This window comes from Bufo bufo, chromosome 2 (genome assembly GCF_905171765.1).
Source record: "Bufo bufo chromosome 2, aBufBuf1.1, whole genome shotgun sequence".
Lineage (NCBI taxonomy): Eukaryota > Metazoa > Chordata > Amphibia > Anura > Bufonidae > Bufo > Bufo bufo.
Window position 1 is genome coordinate 289,515,770 of NC_053390.1, and position 23,544 is coordinate 289,539,313.

General features: G+C 41.0%; 1 protein-coding gene across 1 annotated transcript in view; it reads right to left on the reverse strand.

Moving 5' to 3' along the window:
- The window catches only part of CASTOR1 (cytosolic arginine sensor for mTORC1 subunit 1), a 138,664-nt gene that overhangs the window by 20,375 nt on the left and 94,745 nt on the right, over positions 1–23,544 (reverse strand). The window contains exons 5-7 of the mRNA XM_040416701.1: positions 14,717–14,840; positions 9,271–9,378; positions 5,093–5,175 (exon numbers count right to left, since the gene is read on the reverse strand). Of these exons, the coding sequence (XP_040272635.1) occupies positions 5,093–5,175; positions 9,271–9,378; positions 14,717–14,840 (315 nt within the window). The remainder of the gene's footprint in view (positions 1–5,092; positions 5,176–9,270; positions 9,379–14,716; positions 14,841–23,544) is intronic.

Consider the following 23,544-nt stretch of genomic DNA (forward strand, 5'->3'; position numbering starts at 1 on the left):
CATTCCTCACATTCCAGGGGAGTATGTGTGTTAGTGCATAAGAGTATTAGATATGAACATGTGCAGCAGTGTGTGGATGCTGAGGGCAGGTATGTCTGTATTGTGTGTAAGATTGATGGGATCCGGGTGATGTTAGTGTCAGTGTATGTGCCCCCGCCGTTTGCTTCTCCTTTGGTACATGTAATTATGACCTTTGTGGCGGACTTCCCTGGGTTACCATGGCTACTAGTGGGGGATTTCAACTGCACGCCGGATGACTCCTTGGATAGATGTCGGGTGGAGGGGTCAGGTGGATCGCCAGGGGGTGCAGCTTTGAAGAATATTATGACAAACTGGTTTGTTTGACGTATGGAGAGTACGCAACCCTAATAGGCGCGAATATTCGTGCAGTTCTGCTACGCATCATTCATTATCACGCATAGATCTGGCTCTTGTTAATGACGTTATGTTGCCTCTGATTCGGGGTGTTGTCTATCGTCCTCGGTCGTTGTCTGACCATTTCTTGGTGCAGATGGACTTGTGCCTGAGGGACCGAGGTTGTGGAAATGCAACCCACATTGGCTTAATGTACTGGGTGATCTGTCTGAGATTTCTCTGGCGGTCAGGGAATATTTTACTGTTAATGTAGGGACGGCTTCTATTCACGGAGTCTGGGATGCTATGAAAGCGTTCTTAAGGGGAGTATTGATAAAAGAAATTAGTAAGCACAAATCCAAGTCTAGAGAAGCGGATGTTAAAGCACACTTACAAGTGGCGGAAGCCGAACGGGTGTTTGGAAGGTTACCTTCCCTGGTTAATAGTGAGGCTCTGGCGATAGCTCAGGAACAGTTGGTGTCACTTAATGCAGGCTGCAGAGCGGAAGCATAGTTTCTACTGCCAAAGATCTTTTGAGGAGGGTGAGAAGGTAGGTCATCTACTGTCTGTTGTTTCTCAGGCTCAACGGGGATCCTCTTGAATACAGGAACTGAGAGATGGAACTGGGAACAGTAGGCAAGACACAAAAGGAATATTGGACATACTGAAAGGTTTTTATGTGTCCCTATACGAATCCACTGTCCCTAGTTCTGGGGATGCTCTGACTGCCTTTTTAGAGGAGGCGCAGTTGTCGGTGTTGTCAGATGAGGATAGGGAGAGATTAGAAGAGCCGATTTCACTTGAGGAACTGGAAGCAGCACTTGGAGGTATGGCGAATGGCAAGGCTCCGGGGGCAGACGGCCTACCTGTGGAGGTATACAAGAAATTGCAGGGGGTGCTTCTCCCTGAATTGCTTAAGGTGCTGGAACATTCACTGGAGACGGGTTCGCTACCACACTCTATGCAGGAGGTTATAATTGTAGTCATTCCCATTCCTGGGAAGGATCCCAAATTACCAGACTCATATAGGCTGATTTCACTTTTAACAGCGGATGTAAAGCTCCTAGCAAAGGTGTTGGCGAACAGGTTGTCCAGGGTGATTCTGACTATTGTACACTCTGATCAGACAGGCTTCATGCCTGGGAAGTCAACTGCTATAAACATCCGCAGACTATATGCTAGTTTGAGTATCCCGGCAGATAATTGTGGAGACAGGGCCTTGCTTACTCTTGATGCCGCTAAGGCGTTTGATAGTGTAGAGTGGAATTATCTGTGGGGAATCTTGAGAGCTATGGGCTTTGGCGCTCTGTTTATACAGTGGGTACAGGTGTTGTACTCAAGTCCTAGGGCGCGCATCAGAGCCAATGGGGGGCTGTCAGACAACTTTACTAGGCTTATGTTATGTTATGTTTTGTGCCTTAAAATTTGCCATACTTAATTTTGAAGGTGTACATTGTATACTACTACATTTACTCTTAATTGTGTACATTGTATAGTGCTGAAATGGCTGTGTCATCTGATGATGTCCTATGTTACTATACTTTCATGTGTTCTGCACTATGGTGGAAATGACAATGTGCTTGCAGAAAATGCTTATTATACGAGATCAATAAAAATTATTTGATATAAAAAAAAAAAAAAGAGAAGACTTCACCAGAGTGAATACAGAGGGTTCACCACAAGATTTAAACCATTGGTGAGCCTCAAAAACAGGAAGGCCAGATTAGAGTTTGCCAAACTACATCTAAAAAAGCCTTCACAGTTCTGGAACAACATCCTATGGACAGATGAGACCAAGATCAACTTGTACCAGAGTGATGGGAAGAGAAGGAGTATGGAGAAGGAAAGTAACTGCTCATGATCCTAAGCATACCACCTCATCAGTCAAGCATGGTGGTGGTAGTGTCATGGCTTGGGCATGTATGTCTGCCAATGGAACTGGTTCTCTGGTATTTATTGATGATGTGACTGCTGACAAAAGCAGCAGGATGAATTCTGAAGTGTTTCGGGCAATATTATCTGCTCATATTCAGCCAAATGCTTCAGTACTCATTGGACGGCGCTTCACAGTGCAGATGGACAATGACCCAAAGCATACTGCAAAAGCAACCAAAGAGTTTAAGGGAAAGAAGTGGAATGTTATGCAATGCTCTGACTGAGCATGCAATGCAATGCTCCGACTGAGCATGCATTTCACTTGCTGAAGACAAAACTGAAGGGAAAATGCCCCAAGAACAAGCAGGAACTGACGACAGTTGCAGTAGAGGCCTGGCAGAACATCACCAGGGATGAAACCCAGCGTCTGGTGATGTCTATGCGTTCCAGACTTAAGGCTGTAATTGACTGCAAAGGATTTGCAACCAAGTATTAAAAAGTGAAAGTTTGATTTATGATCATTATTCTGTCCCATTACTTTTGGTCCCTTAACAAGTGGGAGGCACATATGCAAACTGTTGTAATTCCTACACCGTTCTCTGAGGAGATGTGTCTCAGCCTCTCACGCAGGTTCCAGTCGTCTTGGTGAAGTCAGGGCTCTTTGGGACTTCTTGGTTCTTTGATTCTTGGGCTTTTCAACTGTTTCCCATGGCAACAGCACAGGTAGAGGTGGTATGTTGATGGTTGAGTGCGCCGTTTCTAGCACTGGTGGTGGATCTAATGGGATGTCCAGCTCCACCAACACTGCAATCACTTCTGAAGTGCGAGCTGTGTAGCGTTTCCCATTTGCTGAGATGGAGATGCCAAACGGGAATAGCCAGCGAAATAAGTATGGTCTCTGACGTAGGAAATCAGTAAGTGGCTTGAGCAATCGTCGCTTTGCAAGCGCTGCTGGTGCCAGATCTTGGAATATGGTTGTTTGGCTGTTATTGTAGATAAGGGAGTCTGAGGATCTAGCATTCTGTAGGTTTTTTTCTTTCATGCGAAAGTCCAGTAATTTACAGATGGGGGCTTCCACGGTTTTTGGTCTCATAGCTCTGTGTGCTCTTTCAATGACCAGCGACTCTTTTTCGAAGTCCTCAAGTAGTCCAGAGAATAAATCTGTTAAAGTAGTTGCAATGTCTATGGCTTCAACTGATTCTGGCGCTCCTCTAAGGCTACGTCTACACGACGACATTTGTCGCGCGACATTTTGTTGCACTAATGTCGCGCGACAATTTTTATAATGGCAGTCTATGGTGTCGCACTGCAATATGCAACATGCTGCGACTGCGACGCAACAGTCGCAGAAAATCCATTTGAGATGGATTTTTCTGCGACTGTTGCGTCGCAGTCGCAGCATGTTGCAGTGCGACACCATAGACTGCCATTATAAAAATTGTCGCGCGACATTAGTACAACAAAATGTCGCGCGACAAATGTTTCAGTGTAGTTGTGCCCTATCTGTCGCGCAACAAATGTCGTCGTGTAGACGTAGCCTAACTCTCAAGTTGTTGCATCGGTTGCGGTTTTCTAGATCTTCCATAGTGACATACAACTTGTTGATATGTGCTTCTTATATTTGGATATTTGAAGCGACTGCTGCTGAATGGTTTATGACAGACGTCTGTGTTTGTTCAAGCGAATCAATCCTATGGCCTAGATGTTGGAGGTCTCACTTGATCTCGGAGAGGTCATTGGCAATGGGGGCCAGGGAGGGGGTTAGTAGGCGAGTGAGAAATGCTCTGGAAATTGTTTTTTTCTCTTCAGAGTGTTCAGTTGCTTGGTCTGAGTCTGACGCAGGGGTGACTTTAGGCTGATTGAAAGGGCTTTCAATCAGTCTCTTCACAAAGTGCAGCAGAGGCCAGATGGGGATAGTGGGGTAGTGTGTAGCAGAAGAGGCCGTTTAAAGGCGTGTAGATCCTGTGAGGGATCTGAAAAATTGGAGCAATGCTCCTGGTTGATAGGTCGGTTATAATAGTCTTTATTAGACCTGTCACAGTAATAGGGGTAGATCGGCCACTTAGTTTGGTTTTGGCCAGAATATATATTTTTTTGGCTATTGGGCCTGGTGGTTGGTGTGGCTCTCAGCCTTATGATCAGGTTGGGAGTCTCTCCCCCTCCTTCCTGATGTGTGAGAGTCACGGAAGTACTTCTCTAAGGGTTCTCTCCAGCACTCCAATGCCTCGGTATTTCTCTGGCTCAGCGGTCTCAAAGTGTCCCCCTGCGCACGGTCCACTAAGTGCTTTTGGAGTGATGGAGGTTAAGATGGGGACTGAGCGCTGGCTTCAGCACCTCGTGCGGCTGGCCTTCCCTCCTCTAGCCCGGGCTGACCTGCTAAGCAGTTTGTGTTTGCGTGGATTGTTGTTCTCCTTCCTCCAGTAGTTAACAAGTGGGGATCAGTGTCTGGTACATCGCAGGCTGCCTTCCCTATGCAGCACACCCTGTGAACCTGTCAGGTGAAAGCACCGGCCTAAGTGAGCTCCTGCGGTCTTGGCCACCAGAGAGGCCGTCACTTTTTCCTATAGCGTGCAAGCATGGACACCACTGATGGATTGCAGGGTGGTCTTAACCATGGAAACGAGAAGTGTATAATGCGAGGTAAAAATGAATCCAGCCAGGGAAGGAAGCAGTATGGACAATCACAATACATTAGTAAGTGGCTTGTATTAACTTTCTCTACATGAGAAATGCCACTTGCTGAAGTGACACAACCCCTTTTAATTCAGCCTTTCCTAAGGTGACATGTCAGACCTTGTCTAGTTGTCTTTCTTCCTCTTGAGAGGTCTTCAGGATTTAAAAATAATTAAATAAAGGAACTCACCAAAGCCCAGGGGCTGCCCTCCAATTCTCACCATCCGCCACAGCTCCCTGGATGAACTTGTTAGAAGTAAGTCAGTCGGGAATCTAAAGGAAGTTGCAAAAGACATTAACGTCAGAATACGAACATCCCTTTAACCTTCTGACCGCATTACACATGAAGAGAACACCGCAAGCATAGTACAAGTTCCTTTTCCCAATTTAGATTATCTATAGAAGTATGACCGCACCAAACACAACTACTGTAAATTGGAATATGATTCAAACTGCTGAGATAGAATACAGTCACTTAACCATATCCTAGAGCTAATATATAGTAGTAAGGGAACACAGCATTAATTTTTTTCTCGCAACACATTGTACTTCATGATAGTGAAAAATTTTAGTCAATATAATTCACCTTTATTTATTAAAAAATCCAAAATTTACCGAAAATGTGGAAAACATTAGCAATTTTAATTTCTCAGCTTTTAAGGCAGATAGTGATACATCATAAAAGAGTTATTACTTTACATTTACAAAATGATGCCAACATAAAAGTAGACATATGGGGAATGTAGTTTTATTTTTTAGGATCTTATAAAGGCTTAGAATTTTAGAAGCAATTTTTTTTATTTAAGAAAATTTCCGAAACGCACACTTTTAAGGACCACTTAAATTTTAAAGTCACTTTGTGGGGCTTACATAGTGGAAAACACCCATAAATGACCCCATTGTAGAAACTACATCCCTCAAGTTATTCAAAACCGATCTTGTTTGGTGTTCCACAAGGATTAAAGGAAAAAAAGAGCTGAAATTTAAAATTAACTTTTTTGGCAGATTTTCCATTTTAATTCATTTTTTCTTGTAACACATCAAGGGTTAACAGCCAAATAAAACTCAATATTTATTACCCCGATTCTGCAGTTTACAGAAACACCCCACATGTGGTCATAAACAGCTGTACGGGCACACGGCAGGGCGCAGAAGCAAAGGAACATCATCATATATTTTGGAGGGCAGATTTTACTGGGATAATTTTAAGTTGCCATATGACATTTAAAGACCCCCTGATGCACCCCTAGAGTAGAAACTCCAAAAAAGTGACCCCTTTTGGAAATTATAGGATAAGGTGACACTTTATTTGTACTATTTTGTGGTATATATGACTTTTGATTGCTCTATATTACGCTTTTTGTGAGGCAATGTAACAAAATAATGGCTGTTCTGGCACAGTTTTTATATTTAGTTTTTTACGGATTTCACCTGACAGGTTAGATCATGTGCTATTTTTATAGAGCAGGTTGTTATGAATGTCTCTTTTTTAAAATATAATTTTGGTTTTAAACAAAAACATTTTTGAAACCAAAAAAAAATCATGTTTTATAGTGTCTCCATTTTCTAAAAGCCAGATCTTTTTATTTTTTGGGCGATTGTCTTAGTTAGGGTCTGATTTTTTGCTAAAATGAGATGGATTGGTATTATTTTTGGGTACATAGGAGTTTTTGATCATTTGGTATCACACTTTTTGTGATGAAAGGTGACCAAAGTCATCACACAGTTTTTATTTTAAAAAAAATGTTTACGGTGTTGACCAGATGGGGTGGATTATGTGATATTTTCATAGAGCAGGTTGTCATGCATGCGGCAATACCTAATATGTCAGTTGTTTATTTTTTTTCATATTTTTTTTATCTGTCTCTCTATAGGAAATGGGCTTTTTTTTATTGAAACTTAAGTGTTTTTAACAATAAAAAAAAAAATATTATTTCCTTATTATTTTTTATTTTTGTCCCACTATGGGACTTCAACATTGCAGGGTCTGATCCCTGTTTCAATGCAGCACAATACATCTGTATTGTACTGCATTGACTATCAGTGTATTACACAGTGTAATACACTGATAGTTTGCCTATGAGACCCAGCCTGGGGGCTGGGCCTCATAGGCCTCCGTAGCTGCCAGGCCACAAGGCTTTTGAATGGCTTGGGGCTGCCATGGCAACCATCAGGTACCCACCACCGCAGCGCGAGAACCAGATGTATGAGGAGAGGGAGTGCAAACCTCCCATATGCCGCGGTCAGCGCTGACCACGGCATATGAGGGGTTAATATACCGGCATCGACGTTATCACCGATGCTGGTGGATGCAGCAGGGATCCGGCTGTCAGTAACAGATCGCGGCACCGCACATGGGGGAGAGGAAGGACCTCAGGACGAGAATGCTTGTCCTGGGGCGCAAAGTACCGGCCATTTAGGACGAGCAGTGCTAGTATATTGAGGACCTATCCTCCAGATTGGTCCTCAATATCAGATCAGCAGAAGTCTGACTCCAGGCACCCCCGCCGATCAGTTGTTTGAAGAGGTTGCGCCACTTGTGTGAGGGCCATTTCCTCTTCAAAGTTTGACTGAACCCCATTTAACTAGCAGCGGTGCAGCGCAATTACTGCTTCCTCTCCTATTCAAGTGAACAGGATGAGCAGTTGTAGTAACACTGCACCGCCGCACAGTTAAACAGTGAAGCAGAAGCAGCATTTGCTTGATCGGCATAGCCTTTTCAAACAGCTGATCGATGGGGGTGCTGGGAGTCGGAACTCCTCCGGTCTGATGTTTAGGACCTTTTTTGAGAATAGGTCATCAATATTTTATCACTGGACAACTTTGTTTAAAGGTTTAAATAAATAACGCTGTCCCGCATTTACTATCAGTGCCCCACTTCCTTAGCATTGTTTGTGCCAAAATTGTTATCAGATGTGAATGATTTCTGTAGCCATTCTCAATATTTCCTGGTTCTAAAGTAGAATGTGGCTGTGGCCAGCTATTGTCTATATTCTAGGCATTTATGAAGCCGAAATCCACAATTCTGTAGCATTAACCTTGTGTAGATTAGACCAATTTAGAGTTGGTCTAAAGTTTTTGGTGAACAGAATATTGGCGCGTTGGAATACATTTCTGGACAGAATTCTGTCAAGAATTTTGCCTCACTGAGACACATTTTAGGCTCTGAGACAATTCTAGAAAACTGGACATATTTTTGGCTCAAAAACACTATTTTTGAGCATTGGGTCACATTTTTGGCACACTGGGACACATTTTTGGCTTAAAGGGAACCTGTCATCAACATTATGCTGCCCATACTAACGGCAGAATAAAGTAGAGACAGGCGAGTTGATTTCAGCGGTCTGTCATTTATAAGTAAAAAGTAAGTGGTTGACGAGAACCAACATCACAATCATTGCAGACTGAGCCTGGAAAAGAGTCCCGGCCACCTGAGAAGAGTCATGGTTGTTCATGAATTCCTGCTCTCCTGCCCACCTGCTGATGATTGACAGTCTTCTACCTAGTTTTCTCCCTTTCTCTCTAGGAGAGAACTGCCAATCATCAGCAGATGGGTGAGAGCAGGAGATTATGAATAACCAGGACTCTTCTCAGGTAGATCTGACTCTTTTCAAGGCCGGAGCTTCAATGATTGTGATGCTGGTTCTCAGCAACCACTTACTTTTAGCTCATCAGTGACACACACACAGCTGAAATCATTTCTGTCACTATTTTATACTGCCCTCAGTGAGGTCAGCATAAAGTTGATGACAGGTTCCCTTTAAAGACAATTTTTACACAGTGTGGATGAATTTTTGCTGTAAACTGCGGCTCTCTGGATGTTGTAAAACTACAACTCCCACCATGCCCTGCTGTAGGCTGATAGCTGTAGACAGTCTGGGCATGCTGGGAGTTGTAGTTTTGTAACAGCTGGAGAGCCTCAGGCCATCCCTGAAATAGGTGGTATAGACTAGTCTAAAAATGCACCAGATTATCCAGCATCAGCCACTAGTATAAATCTAGCACACTTTCAGACTGTCTACAAATTAAACCGGATTATTTTATGTGGGCCACTAATATTAAAAGGGTTTTCCCACTCTAGAAGAGGTGGCATATTACTAGTATATCTCATCACTTTCGGGCTGGCAGAGGTCCTGCTCCACACCAGAAATATGGTTTTGTCAGGCAATTGCTGGCAGTAGTTAATCTGCCTTAGCCATGGATTGGCACATGCTCACATGTCCATATCACAGAGGGACCAAACGGAGAATAAAAAAAATAAATTAATGGTTGAACAATCCCTTTAACAATTCCATAAGGATATAACCTAAGCATTTTTTTTTTTTAGCTTTCTCTGTTCTTTATATTATAGAAGTGAATAAGTCATACTTCTTCTGTGTCTCTGTATCCATAACAATAGAAATATATCCGTCTATTAAGGAGAAGGCAAAAAACGGAAAGGATTCGCTGTTCTGTAAAGGAGAATCTTCATGTGACCTAAAATAAAATTGCAACAACGTATTAATGAAAGAACTTCCCAAATACGAATTTTTTAACTTCACTGTTTGATGCTGTCAGTACACAGAACTGACCACATCCTGTCTAATTTTATCCACTCTAGCCGAGATTTGCTAGTAGTCTATAAAAACAGAACTTCCTGTTCTAGGAAATATGAAACCAGGACAGGATGCTAAATCTGTTCACACTGATACTTATTACACAGTTCCTGTATATATATATATATATATATATATATATATATATATATATATATATATATATATACACACATACATACATACATACATATATATATACACACATATATATACATATACACACACACACACACACACACACACACACACAGTGGATATAAAAAGGCTACACATCCCCGATAAAATGTCAGGTTTCTGTGCTGTAAAAAAAAAAATTTGACAAAGATAAATCATTTCAGAACTTTTCCACCTTTAATGTGACCTATAAACTGTACAACTCAATTGAAAAACAAACTGAAATCTTTTAGGCGGAGGGAAGAAAACTAAAACTAAAATAAAATAATGTGGTTGCATAAGTGTGCACACCCTCTTATAACTGGGGATGTAGCTGTGTTCAGAATTAAGCAATCACATTCAAAATCATGTTACATAGGAGTCAGCATACACCTGCCATCATTTAAAGTGCATCTGATTAACCCCAAATGAAGTTCAGCTGCTCTAGTTGGTCTTTCCTGAAATTTTCTTAGTCGCATCACACAGCAAAAGCCATGGTCCACAGAGAGCTTCCAAAGCATCAGAGGGATCTCATTGTTAAAAGGTATCAGTCAGGAGAAGGGTACAAAAGAATTTCCAAGGCATTAGATATACCATGGAACACAGTCATCATCAAGTGGATAAAATATGGCACAACAGTGACATTACCAAGAACTGGACATCCCTCCAAAATTGATGAAAAGACGAGAGGAAAACTGGTCTGGGAGGCTACCAAGAGGCCTAAAGCAACATTAAAGGAGCTGCAGGAATATCTGGAAGTACTGGCTGTGTGGTACATGTGACAACAATCTCCCGTATTCTTTATGTGTCTGGGCTATGGGGTAGAGTGGCAAGATGAAAGCCTTTTCTCACGAAGAAAAACATCCATGCCAGGCTACATTTTGTAAAAACACATCTGAAGTCTCCCAAAAGCATGTGGGAAAAGGTGTTATGGTCTGATGAAACCAAGGTTGAACTTTTTGGCCATAATTCCAAAAGATTTGTTTGGCCCAAAAACAACACTGCACATCACCAAAAGAACACCATACCCACAGTGAAGCATGGTGGTGGCAGCATCATGGTTTGGGGCCGTTTTTCTTCAGCTGGAACTGGGGCCTTAGTTAAGCTAGATGGAATTCTGAACAGTTTGAAATACCAGTCAATATTGGTACAAAACCTTCAGGCTTCTGCTAGAAAGCTGAACATGAAGAGGAACTTCATCTTTCAGCATGACAACGACCCAAAGCATACATCCAAATCAACAAAGGAGTGGCTTCACCAGAAAAAGATTAAAGTTTTGGAATGGGCCAGCCAGATCCCAGACCTGAATCCGATGAAAATCTGTGGGGTGATCTAAGAGGGCTGTGCACAGGAGATGCCCTCGCAATCTGACAGATTTGGAGTGTTTTTGCAAAGAGTGGGCAAATCTTGCCAAGTCAAACTGTGCCATGCTGATAGACACATACCCAAAAAGACTGAGTGCTGTAATAAACTCAAAAGATACTTCAACAAAGTATTAGTTGAAGGGTATGCACACTTATGCAACTATATTATTTTATATTTATATTTTTTTCTTCCCTCTACCTAAAAGATTTCAGTTTGTTTTTCAATTGAGTTGTACAGTTTATAGGTCACATTAAAAAGGTGGAAAAAGTTCTGAAATTATTTATCTTTGTCTCATTTTTTTTACATCACAGAAACGTGACATTTTAACAGGGGTGTGTATATCTAAATATATATATCAATCAATCAAACACACACACACACACACACACAGTAGCATTCAAAAATGTGGGTACCCCGGGTCAAAATTATCTCCAAAAGGCATAAAAGACACATTCCCTTTGTATTTTTAGCAAAAACATTTTTTATTTGCAAAATAACAAAAGGGCCCGATAGAGTTTGGGCACCCTGTAGGGTTAGTACCTAGTATCTCCCCTTTTAGCAAGTATCAGAGCTTGTAAATGCTATTTGTAGCCAAGCAAGAGTCTTTCAATCCATTCTTCCTTGCAATACTTTTCCAGTTCTGTGAGATTTCTGGGCAGTCTTGGATGCGCTGCTCTTTTGAGGTCTATACACAGATTTTAATGATGTTCGCAGCAGGGGACTGTGAGGGCCATGGTAAAACCTTCAGCTTGAGCATTTTGAAGTAGTTTCATGTTGCCATTTCCTCAGTTTGAAATGTAATTAAGAAAAGGCAGTTAACAAGAAGAGTTGAGGTCAAGAGTAGCTCTGGAAGACTAAGAAAAATTTCAGAGACAGCATCTCATAGGATGGCTATAAAGGCAAATCAGAGCCTCCTTTTGACTGCAAAAGACCTTCAGGAAGATTTAGCAGAACCTGGGATTGAAGTATATTGCTTTACTGTTCAGCCACACCGGCAAAAATACATCCGTCAAAGAAAACTCATCAGAAGAAAACCTCTCCTGCATCATCACCCCAAAATTTAGTGTCAGAAATTTGCAAAAGAACATCTAAAACAAGCCTGATGCATTTTTGGAAACAATGATCTGTTCATTATTGAAAATCTGTGTATAGAACTCAAAAGAGCAGTGCATGCAAGGCAGTTCAGAAAGTTTTTGCTTAAAATACAAAGGGAATGTGTCATCTTTAAGTTATGCCTTTTGGAGATCATTTAATCTTCAAACTGCTTTACTATTCCCAGTAACAGTAATTTTGACCAGGGGTGCCCAAACTTTTCCATGCCACTGTATATAGTGCTCTGTTCCGTCTGACACATTCCTGACAGACAATCAGAGTTCTATAAATCAGTATGCAGTAAGTCTGCACTGCAGGTGACTGCAAGTAGCCACAATTTGATAATTTAGTTATATTTAGCTATATGTGAAGAGGGGTTCTGCATCAGAAAAACATAGTTTCAATCTCTGAAGACTACAGATCAAACGCACATAATGGAGAGGACTCCAGGAGGACTTATCTCTATGGATTACATAGCCCATTTCAGGGCTCACAGTACCTGCACTGGAATGCATACAGAGAATTACTGATGTGAACTCAGAGTCACACACTATTCATACTTTATTGCAGGCATCCTCAAACTGCGGCCCTCCAGCTGTTGCAAAACTACAACTCCCAGCATGCCCGGACAGCCTACAGGTATCAGCCTACAGATGGGCATTGTGGGAGTTGGTTTTACAACAGCTGGAGGGCCGCAGTTTGAGGAAGCCTGCTTTATTGTGTGGTTGTGTGGGCAATTCTAAGGCCATTTAACCAATTGAAAAAGTTATATTTAAAGACTTTTCTGAGTATTTAATATTTATTACCCATCTATCCTCAGGTCATATCGTCAATACCTGATCAGTGGAGGTCCAACATCTGGCACCCCTCATCAATCAGCTGAAGAGTATGCAGTACTCCGGTGAGCGCCGTGGCCTCCTGCAGCCTACCAAACACAGCACAGTCCACTATATAGCAGCTGTGCTTGGTTATGCAGCTCAGCCCCACTCACTTGAATGGGACTGAGCTTTGCTTAAGTCATATGACAGATTATTTTGACATCACTGACCAGAAAAAGGCTGCGACACTCAGTGGCGCTGTTGTCTCTTCAAACAGCTGGTTAGTGGGAGTGCTGGGAGTAAGGCTCCCACTGATGATATATTGATGACCTATTCTTAGGATAGGTCATCAAAGAAACACATGGACAACACTTTTAACCCAAGCACCTGAACTCTGCCATGTAACAGTTATTTTCCTCATGGAACTTACACTGTGATCCTTCTAAATTTCAGTTGTGATTTCTAGCCCTTATTGCACATGTCTACATGTGAATAAACACATTCAGAGATTGGGACATTAGATTGGATTGCTTGAAATCCAAACTCTTTGATCCCCATTTCCCATGGCATCAAATCAAGATGTCCCTACAGACATGTAATTATTGGCATCAAACATAACTCAAAAAGAGTAAAAACAATTGCCCTAATATCCTTGTACAACTTTATCACAAAAGGATAATGTACCCACAAGTAGAATTTGTAAGAATATAAGAAGCCAACATGGAGTTGCTTACACATGGTCTGAGAGCTTTGGAGAGAGAATATTATGCTTATAACAGTTAGCAATATATTATATATACAGTACAGACCAAAAGTTTGGACACACCTTCTCATTCAAAGAGTTTTCTTTATTTTCATGACTTTGAAATTTGTAGATTCACACTGAAGGCATCAAAACTATGAATTAACACATGTGGAATTATATACATAACAAACAAGTGTGAAACAACTGAAAATATGTCATATTCTAGGTTCTTCAAAGTAGCCACCTTTTGCTTTGATTACTGCTTTGCACACTCTTGGCATTCCCTTGATGAGCTTCAAGAGGTAGTCCCCTGAAATGGTTTTCACTTCACAGGTGTGCCCTGTCAGGTTTAATAAGTGGGATTTCTTGCCTTATAAATGGGGTTGGGACCATCAGTTGCGTTGAGGAGAAGTCAGGTGGATACACAGCTGATCGTCCTACTGAATAGACTGTTAGAATTTGTATTATGGCAAGAAAAAAGCAGCTAAGTAAAGAAAAACGAGAGGCAATCATTACTTTAAGAAATGAAGGTCAGTCAGTCAGCCGAAAAATTGGGAAAACTTTTAAAGTAAGGGCTATTTGACCATGAAGGAGAGTGATGGGGTGCTGCGCCAGATGACCTGGCCTCCACAGTCACCGGATCTGAACCCAATCGAGATGGTTTGGGGTGAGCTGGACCGCAGAGTGAAGGCAAAAGGGCCGACAAGTGCTAAGCATCTCTGGGAACTCCTTCAAGACTGTTGGAAGACCATTTCAGGGGACTACCTCTTGAAGCTCATCAAGAGAATGCCAAGAGTGTTCAAAGCAGTAATCAAAGCAAAAGGTGGCTACTTTGAAGAACCTAGAATATGACATATTTTCAGTTGTTTCACACTTGTTTGTTATGTATATAATTCCACATGTGTTAATTCATAGTTTTGATGCCTTCATAGTCATGAAAATAAAGAAAACTCTTTGAATGAGAAGGTGTGTCCAAACTTTTGGTCTGTACTGTATATATATATATATATATATATATATATATATTATTTTTTTTTACTCACTTATGGGAGTAGAACAGGACATCTAACAGAATGGTAGTAATTGAGGGCAGCGTGTCCCGATCCAATGTCAGAATACAAAACTTGTTCGTAGGACTTTGCACAGGATGTACTGTCAAATTGAACACTATAAAAAAAGTGGTAAACTAGGTTAAACATAAAGCACCATGTAAAACCCATGTAGGTTTTTTTTTTTTCATTTTTCATAACACAAACTAAGATATGATTTCATCTCCTCATTTTAACAGTAAAGAAAGAGAATTAACTGGAGCTCAAACTTTTTCATTTTTGCTCAATCTTCAAATGTCTCAAATTATTTTCAAGCACCTACAAATGAAGTAGTAGATTCTAGTTTGAGGATTTCCATGTATCCAATGCCTCAAAAACATATGGCAATATAACAAATTACTGTATATACTGTATCTTTGACTTGTCTGTCCAGAACATATTGGGGAAGATTTGCTAATACTGTATTTTTTACAGTGTAAACTTAGACTACAGTCTAAATTGATGCATCAAAGTGGCTGATAAAATTGGTGCACCCTTAGACCATCTAGTCTAAGTTTATGCCACCTATTTGGCATACCATGCAACAAAATTCTGCCACGCCCAATGGGAGGCATTTTTATCAGTAAATCTGCCACAATGCTCCAGACGTCCAGTTGTTTGCTTAGATGTTCACAGAAAAGCTTTAAGATGACCATAGCCATTAGACAGAAGTTCATGGTTGAACAACCGCTGATCAATCAAATCATCTGGTGAACAATTGTTTCACAGGCATAGCTATGCACATCTCAGTCTATATTGGCCAATATAGTTTTATAGATCCGCCAATATAGATCCGTTCAGGGATCTCACAAGCGGTCCAAAATGGATCAGTTTTGCCCTTAATGCATTCTGAATGGATAAGGATCCGCACCAAACGCGAGTGTGAAAGTAGCCTAATATGTATGGGCAGGGCCGCTGATAGAAATCATGGGGCCCCGTACAGCATACATGACGGGGCCCCCTTCAGCTCCACCCCCTGATCCCTCCTTCAGCCACACCCCTGGCCCCGCCCTTGGCCCCTCCCCAGACGCCGCCTTGAAACAACATGCAGATTTGTCTACAAGTGATATTTATTTTTCTCCAGCCAGTTATAAGTTTTATTATCCAAAATAAATACTGTTTTCAGATGAGAACAGACCTCTTTAATATCAATATGTAATAAAAAAACATTAATGAATAAATGAAGTGGTATTTTGAAAAAATTAGGAAGATTAAACAAATGATAAAGGTGGAAAAAAAACAACAAGCCAGGTCTCGTTAAAGATAGTTTACTGTAGACAACTCAACTACAGTGGGGTAGCCAGGCCTGAAATAATAATTAGAGTGAGCCTGCAGAGAGTAGATCTTGACCCCCCCCCCCCCCCAAACAAGTACATTCATACCTGTTATCCTGATTCCTGGCCCCAGGACAGAGTCACTTCCTCCTTCACTGTAGATAGACTGTAGTAGTAGCGCTGGCTGCTGTGCTGTCTGCCTCCCTGGATTCCTGGATTCGCTGCCCGGAGTGTCACAAATTTTTTTATTTTTTTTCCTTTCTTCACTGCCAGTGGTGCTTTTCCTTCTCTCACTCTCTTCCCTGGCGCCGCGGAGGGAGAAGAATCACTCCGCGGCGCCAGGGAAGGACAAGCTGGCCGGGACTTGATTCTGCAGAGCAGACTGAGCAGAGCAGAGGAGCGGGCGCGGGAGAGAGAAGAGAAGAGATACTCTTCCGCGCCCGAAACAGAGGAAATAGTCCCTACCTGCTGCCGCATACAAACGGAGCAAGCAGGCAGGTACTGAGCGGCGATTTAAAAAAAAAAAAAAACGTAGAAAGCAGGGGGGGGGGGGGGGGTACGACGGCGTTTGACTAGCGGTCAGGGCTGTGGAGGTTTTTTTTTTTTTTTTTTTTTAGAACATTAATTGGTTATGTCGAGGCTGCCCGGGCCCCCCTGCCAGCCGGGCCCGGTACAACTGGGCCAGCTGTACTGGCCTATCAGCGGCCCTGTGTATGGGCACCTTTAGTCTTCCTCTAATATTTATTCTGGACCCCCAAGACTACCTCCTGTCATGTATTTCTAACTTGTGCTTCTTCTATCTAGCGGTGCACTTAGACATCAGTGATGACAAGAGTGTGCCTGTAAGTACTGTGATGAAATCTGGGGTTCTTAACCCCTTAGTGACTAATGACGTACTGTGTACGTCATAATGTGTTAGTTACCGCATCATGGCGTGCACAGTACGTCATGAGATCAAAGTGTCACCGCAAGTATACTTGCGGTGACACCGGCATCTAAACGGGTGCTACGGACACCCGGCAGGGGACCAATCACAGTGGTCCCTGCCTTTGGATCGCTGCGATTGGTCAGTCAAATCTGACTAATCGCAGCGTTCAGCAGCGCAGCTCCGATTTCCTCAGTGTGTTGAGGAGATCAGGGCTGCGCTGCTGTGTTTACTGTGCCCCGATCACGCCCCCTTCAGGATGGTCGAGCGGGACCAGGTAATGAGATGGCCGACCTCTCCACCCGAGCAGTAGTAGATTGTCAGCTGTAACATACAGCTGACAATCTACTGTAACGGCCAACATCGGTGCTGGCACTGACGTCGGCTGTTTAACCCCTTCCATGCCGCGGTCCGTAGGGGCCTCCCTATGGAAGGGGTTAACAGGGAGGAAGCTCCCTCCCCCATCGGGCACTGCGCTGCTGTGGCAGCGTCCCGATCGATCATAACAGAGGGAGCAAGCTCCCTCCTTCCCCCCTCCCTTATGGGCCGCTGCTCTGCTGTAGCAGCTTCCCACTGGTTACCAGGGCAACTGGATGGACGCCTTACACAGCCATCTAGGCTTGCCATCGTATGTAAGCCTGACAGGGTCCTGCCAGAGTCAGGAACCTGATCAGGCTTACTGTGAATGAAAATACACTGCAGTACACTATACAGTGTACTGCAGTGTATTGTAGAGCCATCAGAACCACTGGATCTTCAAGAACCAAGTGGGTCTGTGTCAAAAAAGTGTAAAAAATAAATAAAATCTAACATTTTCCCATATACGCACATTTATAATTGGGTAAAAATGAAGAAAATAAAATACCCTAAACATGTTTGGTATCGCCGCGTCCGTAACAACCAGCTCTATAAAAATATCACAGGACCTAACTCAGGTGAACACCGTAAAAAAAAAAAAAAAGCTGTGCCAAGAAAAATACATTTTTTGGTCACTTACTATCACAAAAAGTGCAACACCAATCGATCAAAAAGTCGTATGACCCCCAAAATAGTAACAATCAAACAGTCACCTCATCCCGCAAAAAATGAGACCCTAAGACAATCAGCCAAAAAATAAAAAAAGCTATGGCTCTCAGACTATGGAGACACTAAAACATCATTTTTTTGTTTCAAAAATGCTATTATTGTGTAAAACTTAAATAAATAAGAAAAAGTATACATATTAGGTATTGCCACGTCCGTACTCACCTGCTCTATAAAAATATCACATGAGCTAACCACTCAGGCGAACGCACTAAAAGTAAATAAAAACTGTGCCAAATTTTTTTTTTAAATTTGGTCACCTTGCCCCAATAAGTGTAATGATTAATAATCAAAAAAAAAAAATCACATGTACCCAAAAATGGTACCAATAAAAATGGTGTTATATATTATATGGAGTTAAGAAAATGGAGACACAAAAACATAAATTTTATGTAAAACTGAAACAAAGTAGACATTTTATATCATCGCATCCGTAACAACCTGCTCTATAAAAATAGCACACGATCTAATGAACATTGTATAAAAAAAAAAAAACAACTGTGCCAAAACATCCATTCTATGGTTACCTTGCCTCACAAAAAACATAATATATAGCGATTAAAAATCATATGTACCCCAAAATATTACCAATAAAACTGTCACCTTGTCCCGTAGTTTCCAAAATGGGGTCACTTTTTGATGGTTTCTACTGTAGGGTATCTGGGGGACTTCAAATGGGACATGGCGTCTAAAAACCAGTCCAACAAAATCTGCCTTTCAAAAACCATACGGCGCTCCTTTTCTTCTGCCCCCTGCCGTGTGCCCATACATCAGTTTACGACCACGTTGGCCGTGATACACAGCCGACAGTAGGATGAAGAGGATCGCGATGGTGAGGAGCGGAAGTAAGTGAGTTTTTTTTTTTTTGCGCTGGGAGCTGATGGCTGACATATAGGGGCTGACATATGGCTGAAGGTTGGGGGGGGGTCTGATTGAGGCTGTAAGCTGAGGTCTGATTAACATTGGGGGTCTGATTGCTGGTCTGACCTCAGGTGTAATGGAAAATATTTTTTTCTTATTCTCCTCTAAAACCTAGGTGCATCTTATGGGCCGGTGCGTATTATAGGGCGAAAAATACGGTAAGCCCTACAAAGCGACTTCAGAACTGAACTGGTCCTTAAAATGTGGGCATCTAAAATTCTAAGCCTTCTAACGTTCCCAAAAAATAAAATGACATGTACAAAATGATGCCAACATAAAGTAGACATATGGGGAATGTTAAGTAATAAATATTTTGAGGTATCACTTCAAAGTTTTTGGTGAATTTGAGATTTTTTCATAAATAATAGTGAAATCTATTGACTCAAATTTATGACCGACATGAAATACAATGTGTCACGAGAAAACAGTCTCAGAATGGCCTGGATAAGTAAAAGTGTTCCAAAGTTATTACCACATAAAGTGATACATGTCAGATTTTCAAAAATAAGCCTGGTCATGAAGGTGCAAAATGGTCTGGTCATTAAGGGGTTCAGAGACTTTGTTCAGCATCTTGTATTCTGCTCTCAGGCTCAACATGCTAGGATGCCCTAGGCTAGCATGTATTTGAAATCATCTTCTCGATTACCTTCTACACTGTGGAATGACTGAACCCTCAGTGAGAGATTTATCAAGACCAGTACTTTCTGCGCTGGTCTTGATATCCCCTGCCTTGCTGGAGGATGCACATAATTTATGAGGAGGCACAGGCTAACCCTCTGGCAGTCTGTCCATCTAAACAGAAATCTACAACATCTCTAAGCTGCTGTAGATTTCTGGCTTCATTTGGCGGCATAAAAAGAGTCTTGCTTGCTTGCGACTTTTTAAAGCTACTTTTCTGGCACAAGGGAAGTGATAAATCTCTCCCTAGTTCTTTGGAAGTCGTTCTAAAACTCATATGGCTTCTATAATAGAAAAAAAAATTAACAGAACTTGAAGTCATGCAGCTATAAAATAAAAATAAAAAAAATAAACACTTTTCCACAGAGTCAGGCCGAATGCACACGGCCATGTTCCGCGGCCGTGAGCGGTCCGTGGTATACCGGCCTGGATTCCTGCTGACAGCAGGAGCGCACAGCGTCATTGGTTGCTATGACGCCATGCGCTTCATGCCGCCGCTGCACTACAGTAATACACTCGTATAGATCATACTGTTGTGCCTTTTCATAGGTAAATGCATTGATATCCAATTTATTCTAGTCAAGATGGATGTTCATTGCCTTTAAGAGCCATTCTTGACTATAGTTACAATTTTGTATGTCTTGAGTAGGCCAAATTAAGGTCATACAAAGGTTTCTGCTCTTTAATGTTATTTTTCTCATGAATGTACCAGTCTGAGAAGATGCCTCCTTGTCTACTTTTAAATTTATGACGGGAGATAAAGATAAGCTCTATGCAGCTGGTGATAATTACCTATACAATTAGGCATTTATTAATGAAGCAAAATATATAATATGTATGTATTCATTTATTGAGCCTTAGTTAGTCCTTAGCATAAGACAATCAGTAGGACATATATATATTTGTTTATATTATATTTTTATATTTTACGAAGACAACATGTATCCAGTATATTGTATATATTTCTCATTGGAGGAGAATATCTGTCTCAAAAAAAGTGTGTCTGTGAAGATGTGTGTTTTGTAACAATCACATCTTTGGTATGACAGGAGGTACTGATATCTCTGTGAGAAAACAAGGCCATTCAAGTTATTCATATCAATAAATCAACAGTGTGAGAAACATTTAGAGAGACGCCTAGAGGTCTGTCTCTAATTGCTAAAAGTGTCAGAATTAATCCCTATAGCTTTGAATTAAAGCTTCTAAGGTCAAAATGTATATTCAGACTTACATAAGTTAACCCTTTATACTATGATGCAAATAGCTTATACAGTAGTGCCACCTAGGTATCAGTAGGTGACATTACAACAGTAGCAAAAGTGCATTCTGGGTAGGGTTATGATGTCACATTTTTATCAATGGTCACGCCCATCCGACAAGGATTGGAAAGTTCCAAACTAGGAAGGTGTGGCTAACTGATAAGTTTGTGATCATAAGCCATACACAGAAGGGGAGAAGGAAAAAGGAGAAAGGGAAAGAGAAGAGAAGTGGAGCTCTCTAGAGGAGGTCTATCAAGATGAAAGCCATGGTGAGATGTGCTATGATGGACCACCCAGCTTTCCTAGGAGCAGAAGTGAGATTCCTACTAGGACTTGGTAAGAGACACAGAAAATGACATTTTATTAAGACTAATTTGATAGTGTGGGTGAAATTATACCATCTAGATTGGCGAATAAATAAATCAATTGATCATCTCCATATTGAGATGTAGTCTTAGGATATTGTGAGGCTTCATTCTACCTGCAGAAGAATCTAGACTCATAATCTAGCAAAGCATTAAATAATTGCATATGCATATTATATATATATATATATATATATATATATATATATACATACACACACATATATACACACACACACACACACACACATATACATATACATATACACACACACATATATATACACATACAGTACAGACCAAAAGTTTGGACACACCTTCTCATTCAAAGAGTTTTCTTTATTTTCATGACTATAAAAAATTGTAGATTCACACTGAAGGCATCAAAACTATGAATTAACACATGTGGAATTATATACATAACAAACAAGTGTGAATCAACTGAAAATATGTCATATTCTAGGTTCTTCAAAGTAGCCACCTTTTGCTTTGATTACTGCTTTACACACTCTTGGCATTCTCTTGATGAGCTTCAAGAGGTAGTCCCCTGAAATGGTCTTCACTTCCCAGGTGTGCCCTGTCAGGTTTAATAAGTGGGATTTCTTGCCTTATAAATGGGGTTGGGACCATCAGTTGCGTTGAGGAGAAGTCAGGTGGATACACAGCTGATAGTCCTACTGAATAGACTGTTAGAATTTGTATTATAGCAAGAAAAAAGCAGCTAAGTAAAGAAAAACGAGTGGCCATCATTACTTTAAGAAATGAAGGTCAGTAAGTCAGCCGAAAAATTGGGAAAACTTTTAAAGTAAGGGCTATTTGACCATGAAGGAGAGTGATGGGGTGCTGCGCCAGATGACCTGGCCTCCACAGTCACCGGACCTGAACCCAATCGAGATGGTTTGGGGTGAGCTGGACCGCAGAGTCAAGGCAAAAGGGCCGACAAGTGCTAAGCATCTCTGGGAACTCCTTCAAGACTGTTGGAAGACCATTTCAGGGGACTACCTCTTGAAGCTCATCAAGAGAATGCCAAGAGTGTGCAAAGCAGTAATCAAAGCAAAAAGGTGGCTACTTTGAAGAACCTAGAATATGACATATTCTCAGTTGTTTCACACTTGTTTGTTATGTATATAATTCCACATGTGTTAATTCATAGTTTTGATGCCTTCAGTGTCATGAAAATAAAGAAAACTCTTTGAATGAGAAGGTCTGTACTGTGTAATTATATATATATATATATATATATATAAATATATATATATATTACACACACACACTATATATATATATATATATATATATATATATATATATATATATATATATATATATATTTTATATTGATAGAACATTCTTCGCCAAGCTAAGTGATGGATTCCCACAGGAAAGACTTGTTTCAAGTCCCTCCCATCTAAGATCCTAGATCCCAGTTATTTGTCTTAATAGTCTTACCAAAGTTATATATGTGAAAATAGTCCAGGATGGGGCGGAAGTATACAATTGTCTCTTCTAAGTTATATCCTTGAATGGATTTGCCCATCTTGAAGTCATGTGATGTGTAGTTGGTTGGGGGGGGGGGGGGGGGGCAGAATGTATTTCGCATTCTATATTGATGTCTAGGATTAGACATGCCCATCATGATATCATGAGGTTTTCTCTGAACATAAGTAATGTATATAACTTATGTTGTTATTTTGATATCCTAACCTAATAGCTTGGTTATAATGTGACAAGTTATTTCTACTCACATCTATTGTTAAGCTTGTAATGCTTTATATTAACGCTATATATATTCATTTGCATGTATCAGTGTTTATTTACTTATATATATGTTTATAACCTTGTAACCAATAAATCTGCATATTTTTATAATACCTGTGTATTATTGTATAATGCAGAACTACATTTTATCATTAACGTCATCTCACGTCAAAAAGAACTTATTTATCTGAGGAAATAGTCGGACTCAGATGTGAATTGTATCAATTAGGTTGTCTACAATTCACCAGGTCCTGATTTTAAGAATTTATGACAAATTTTATAAATTTAATTTTTTTATGGTTAATAATTTTTTATTTTACCATAATTAATAATTCTTAATTTAATTATTACCCCCCGACAATACGAGTGTATTACTGTAGTGCAGCGGCGGCATGAAGCGCACGGCGTCATAGCAACCAATGACGCCGTGCGCTCCTGCTGTCAGCAGGAATCCAGGCCGGCATACCACTGACCGCTCACGGCCGCGGAACATGACGGTGTGCATTTGGCCTTAAATGGC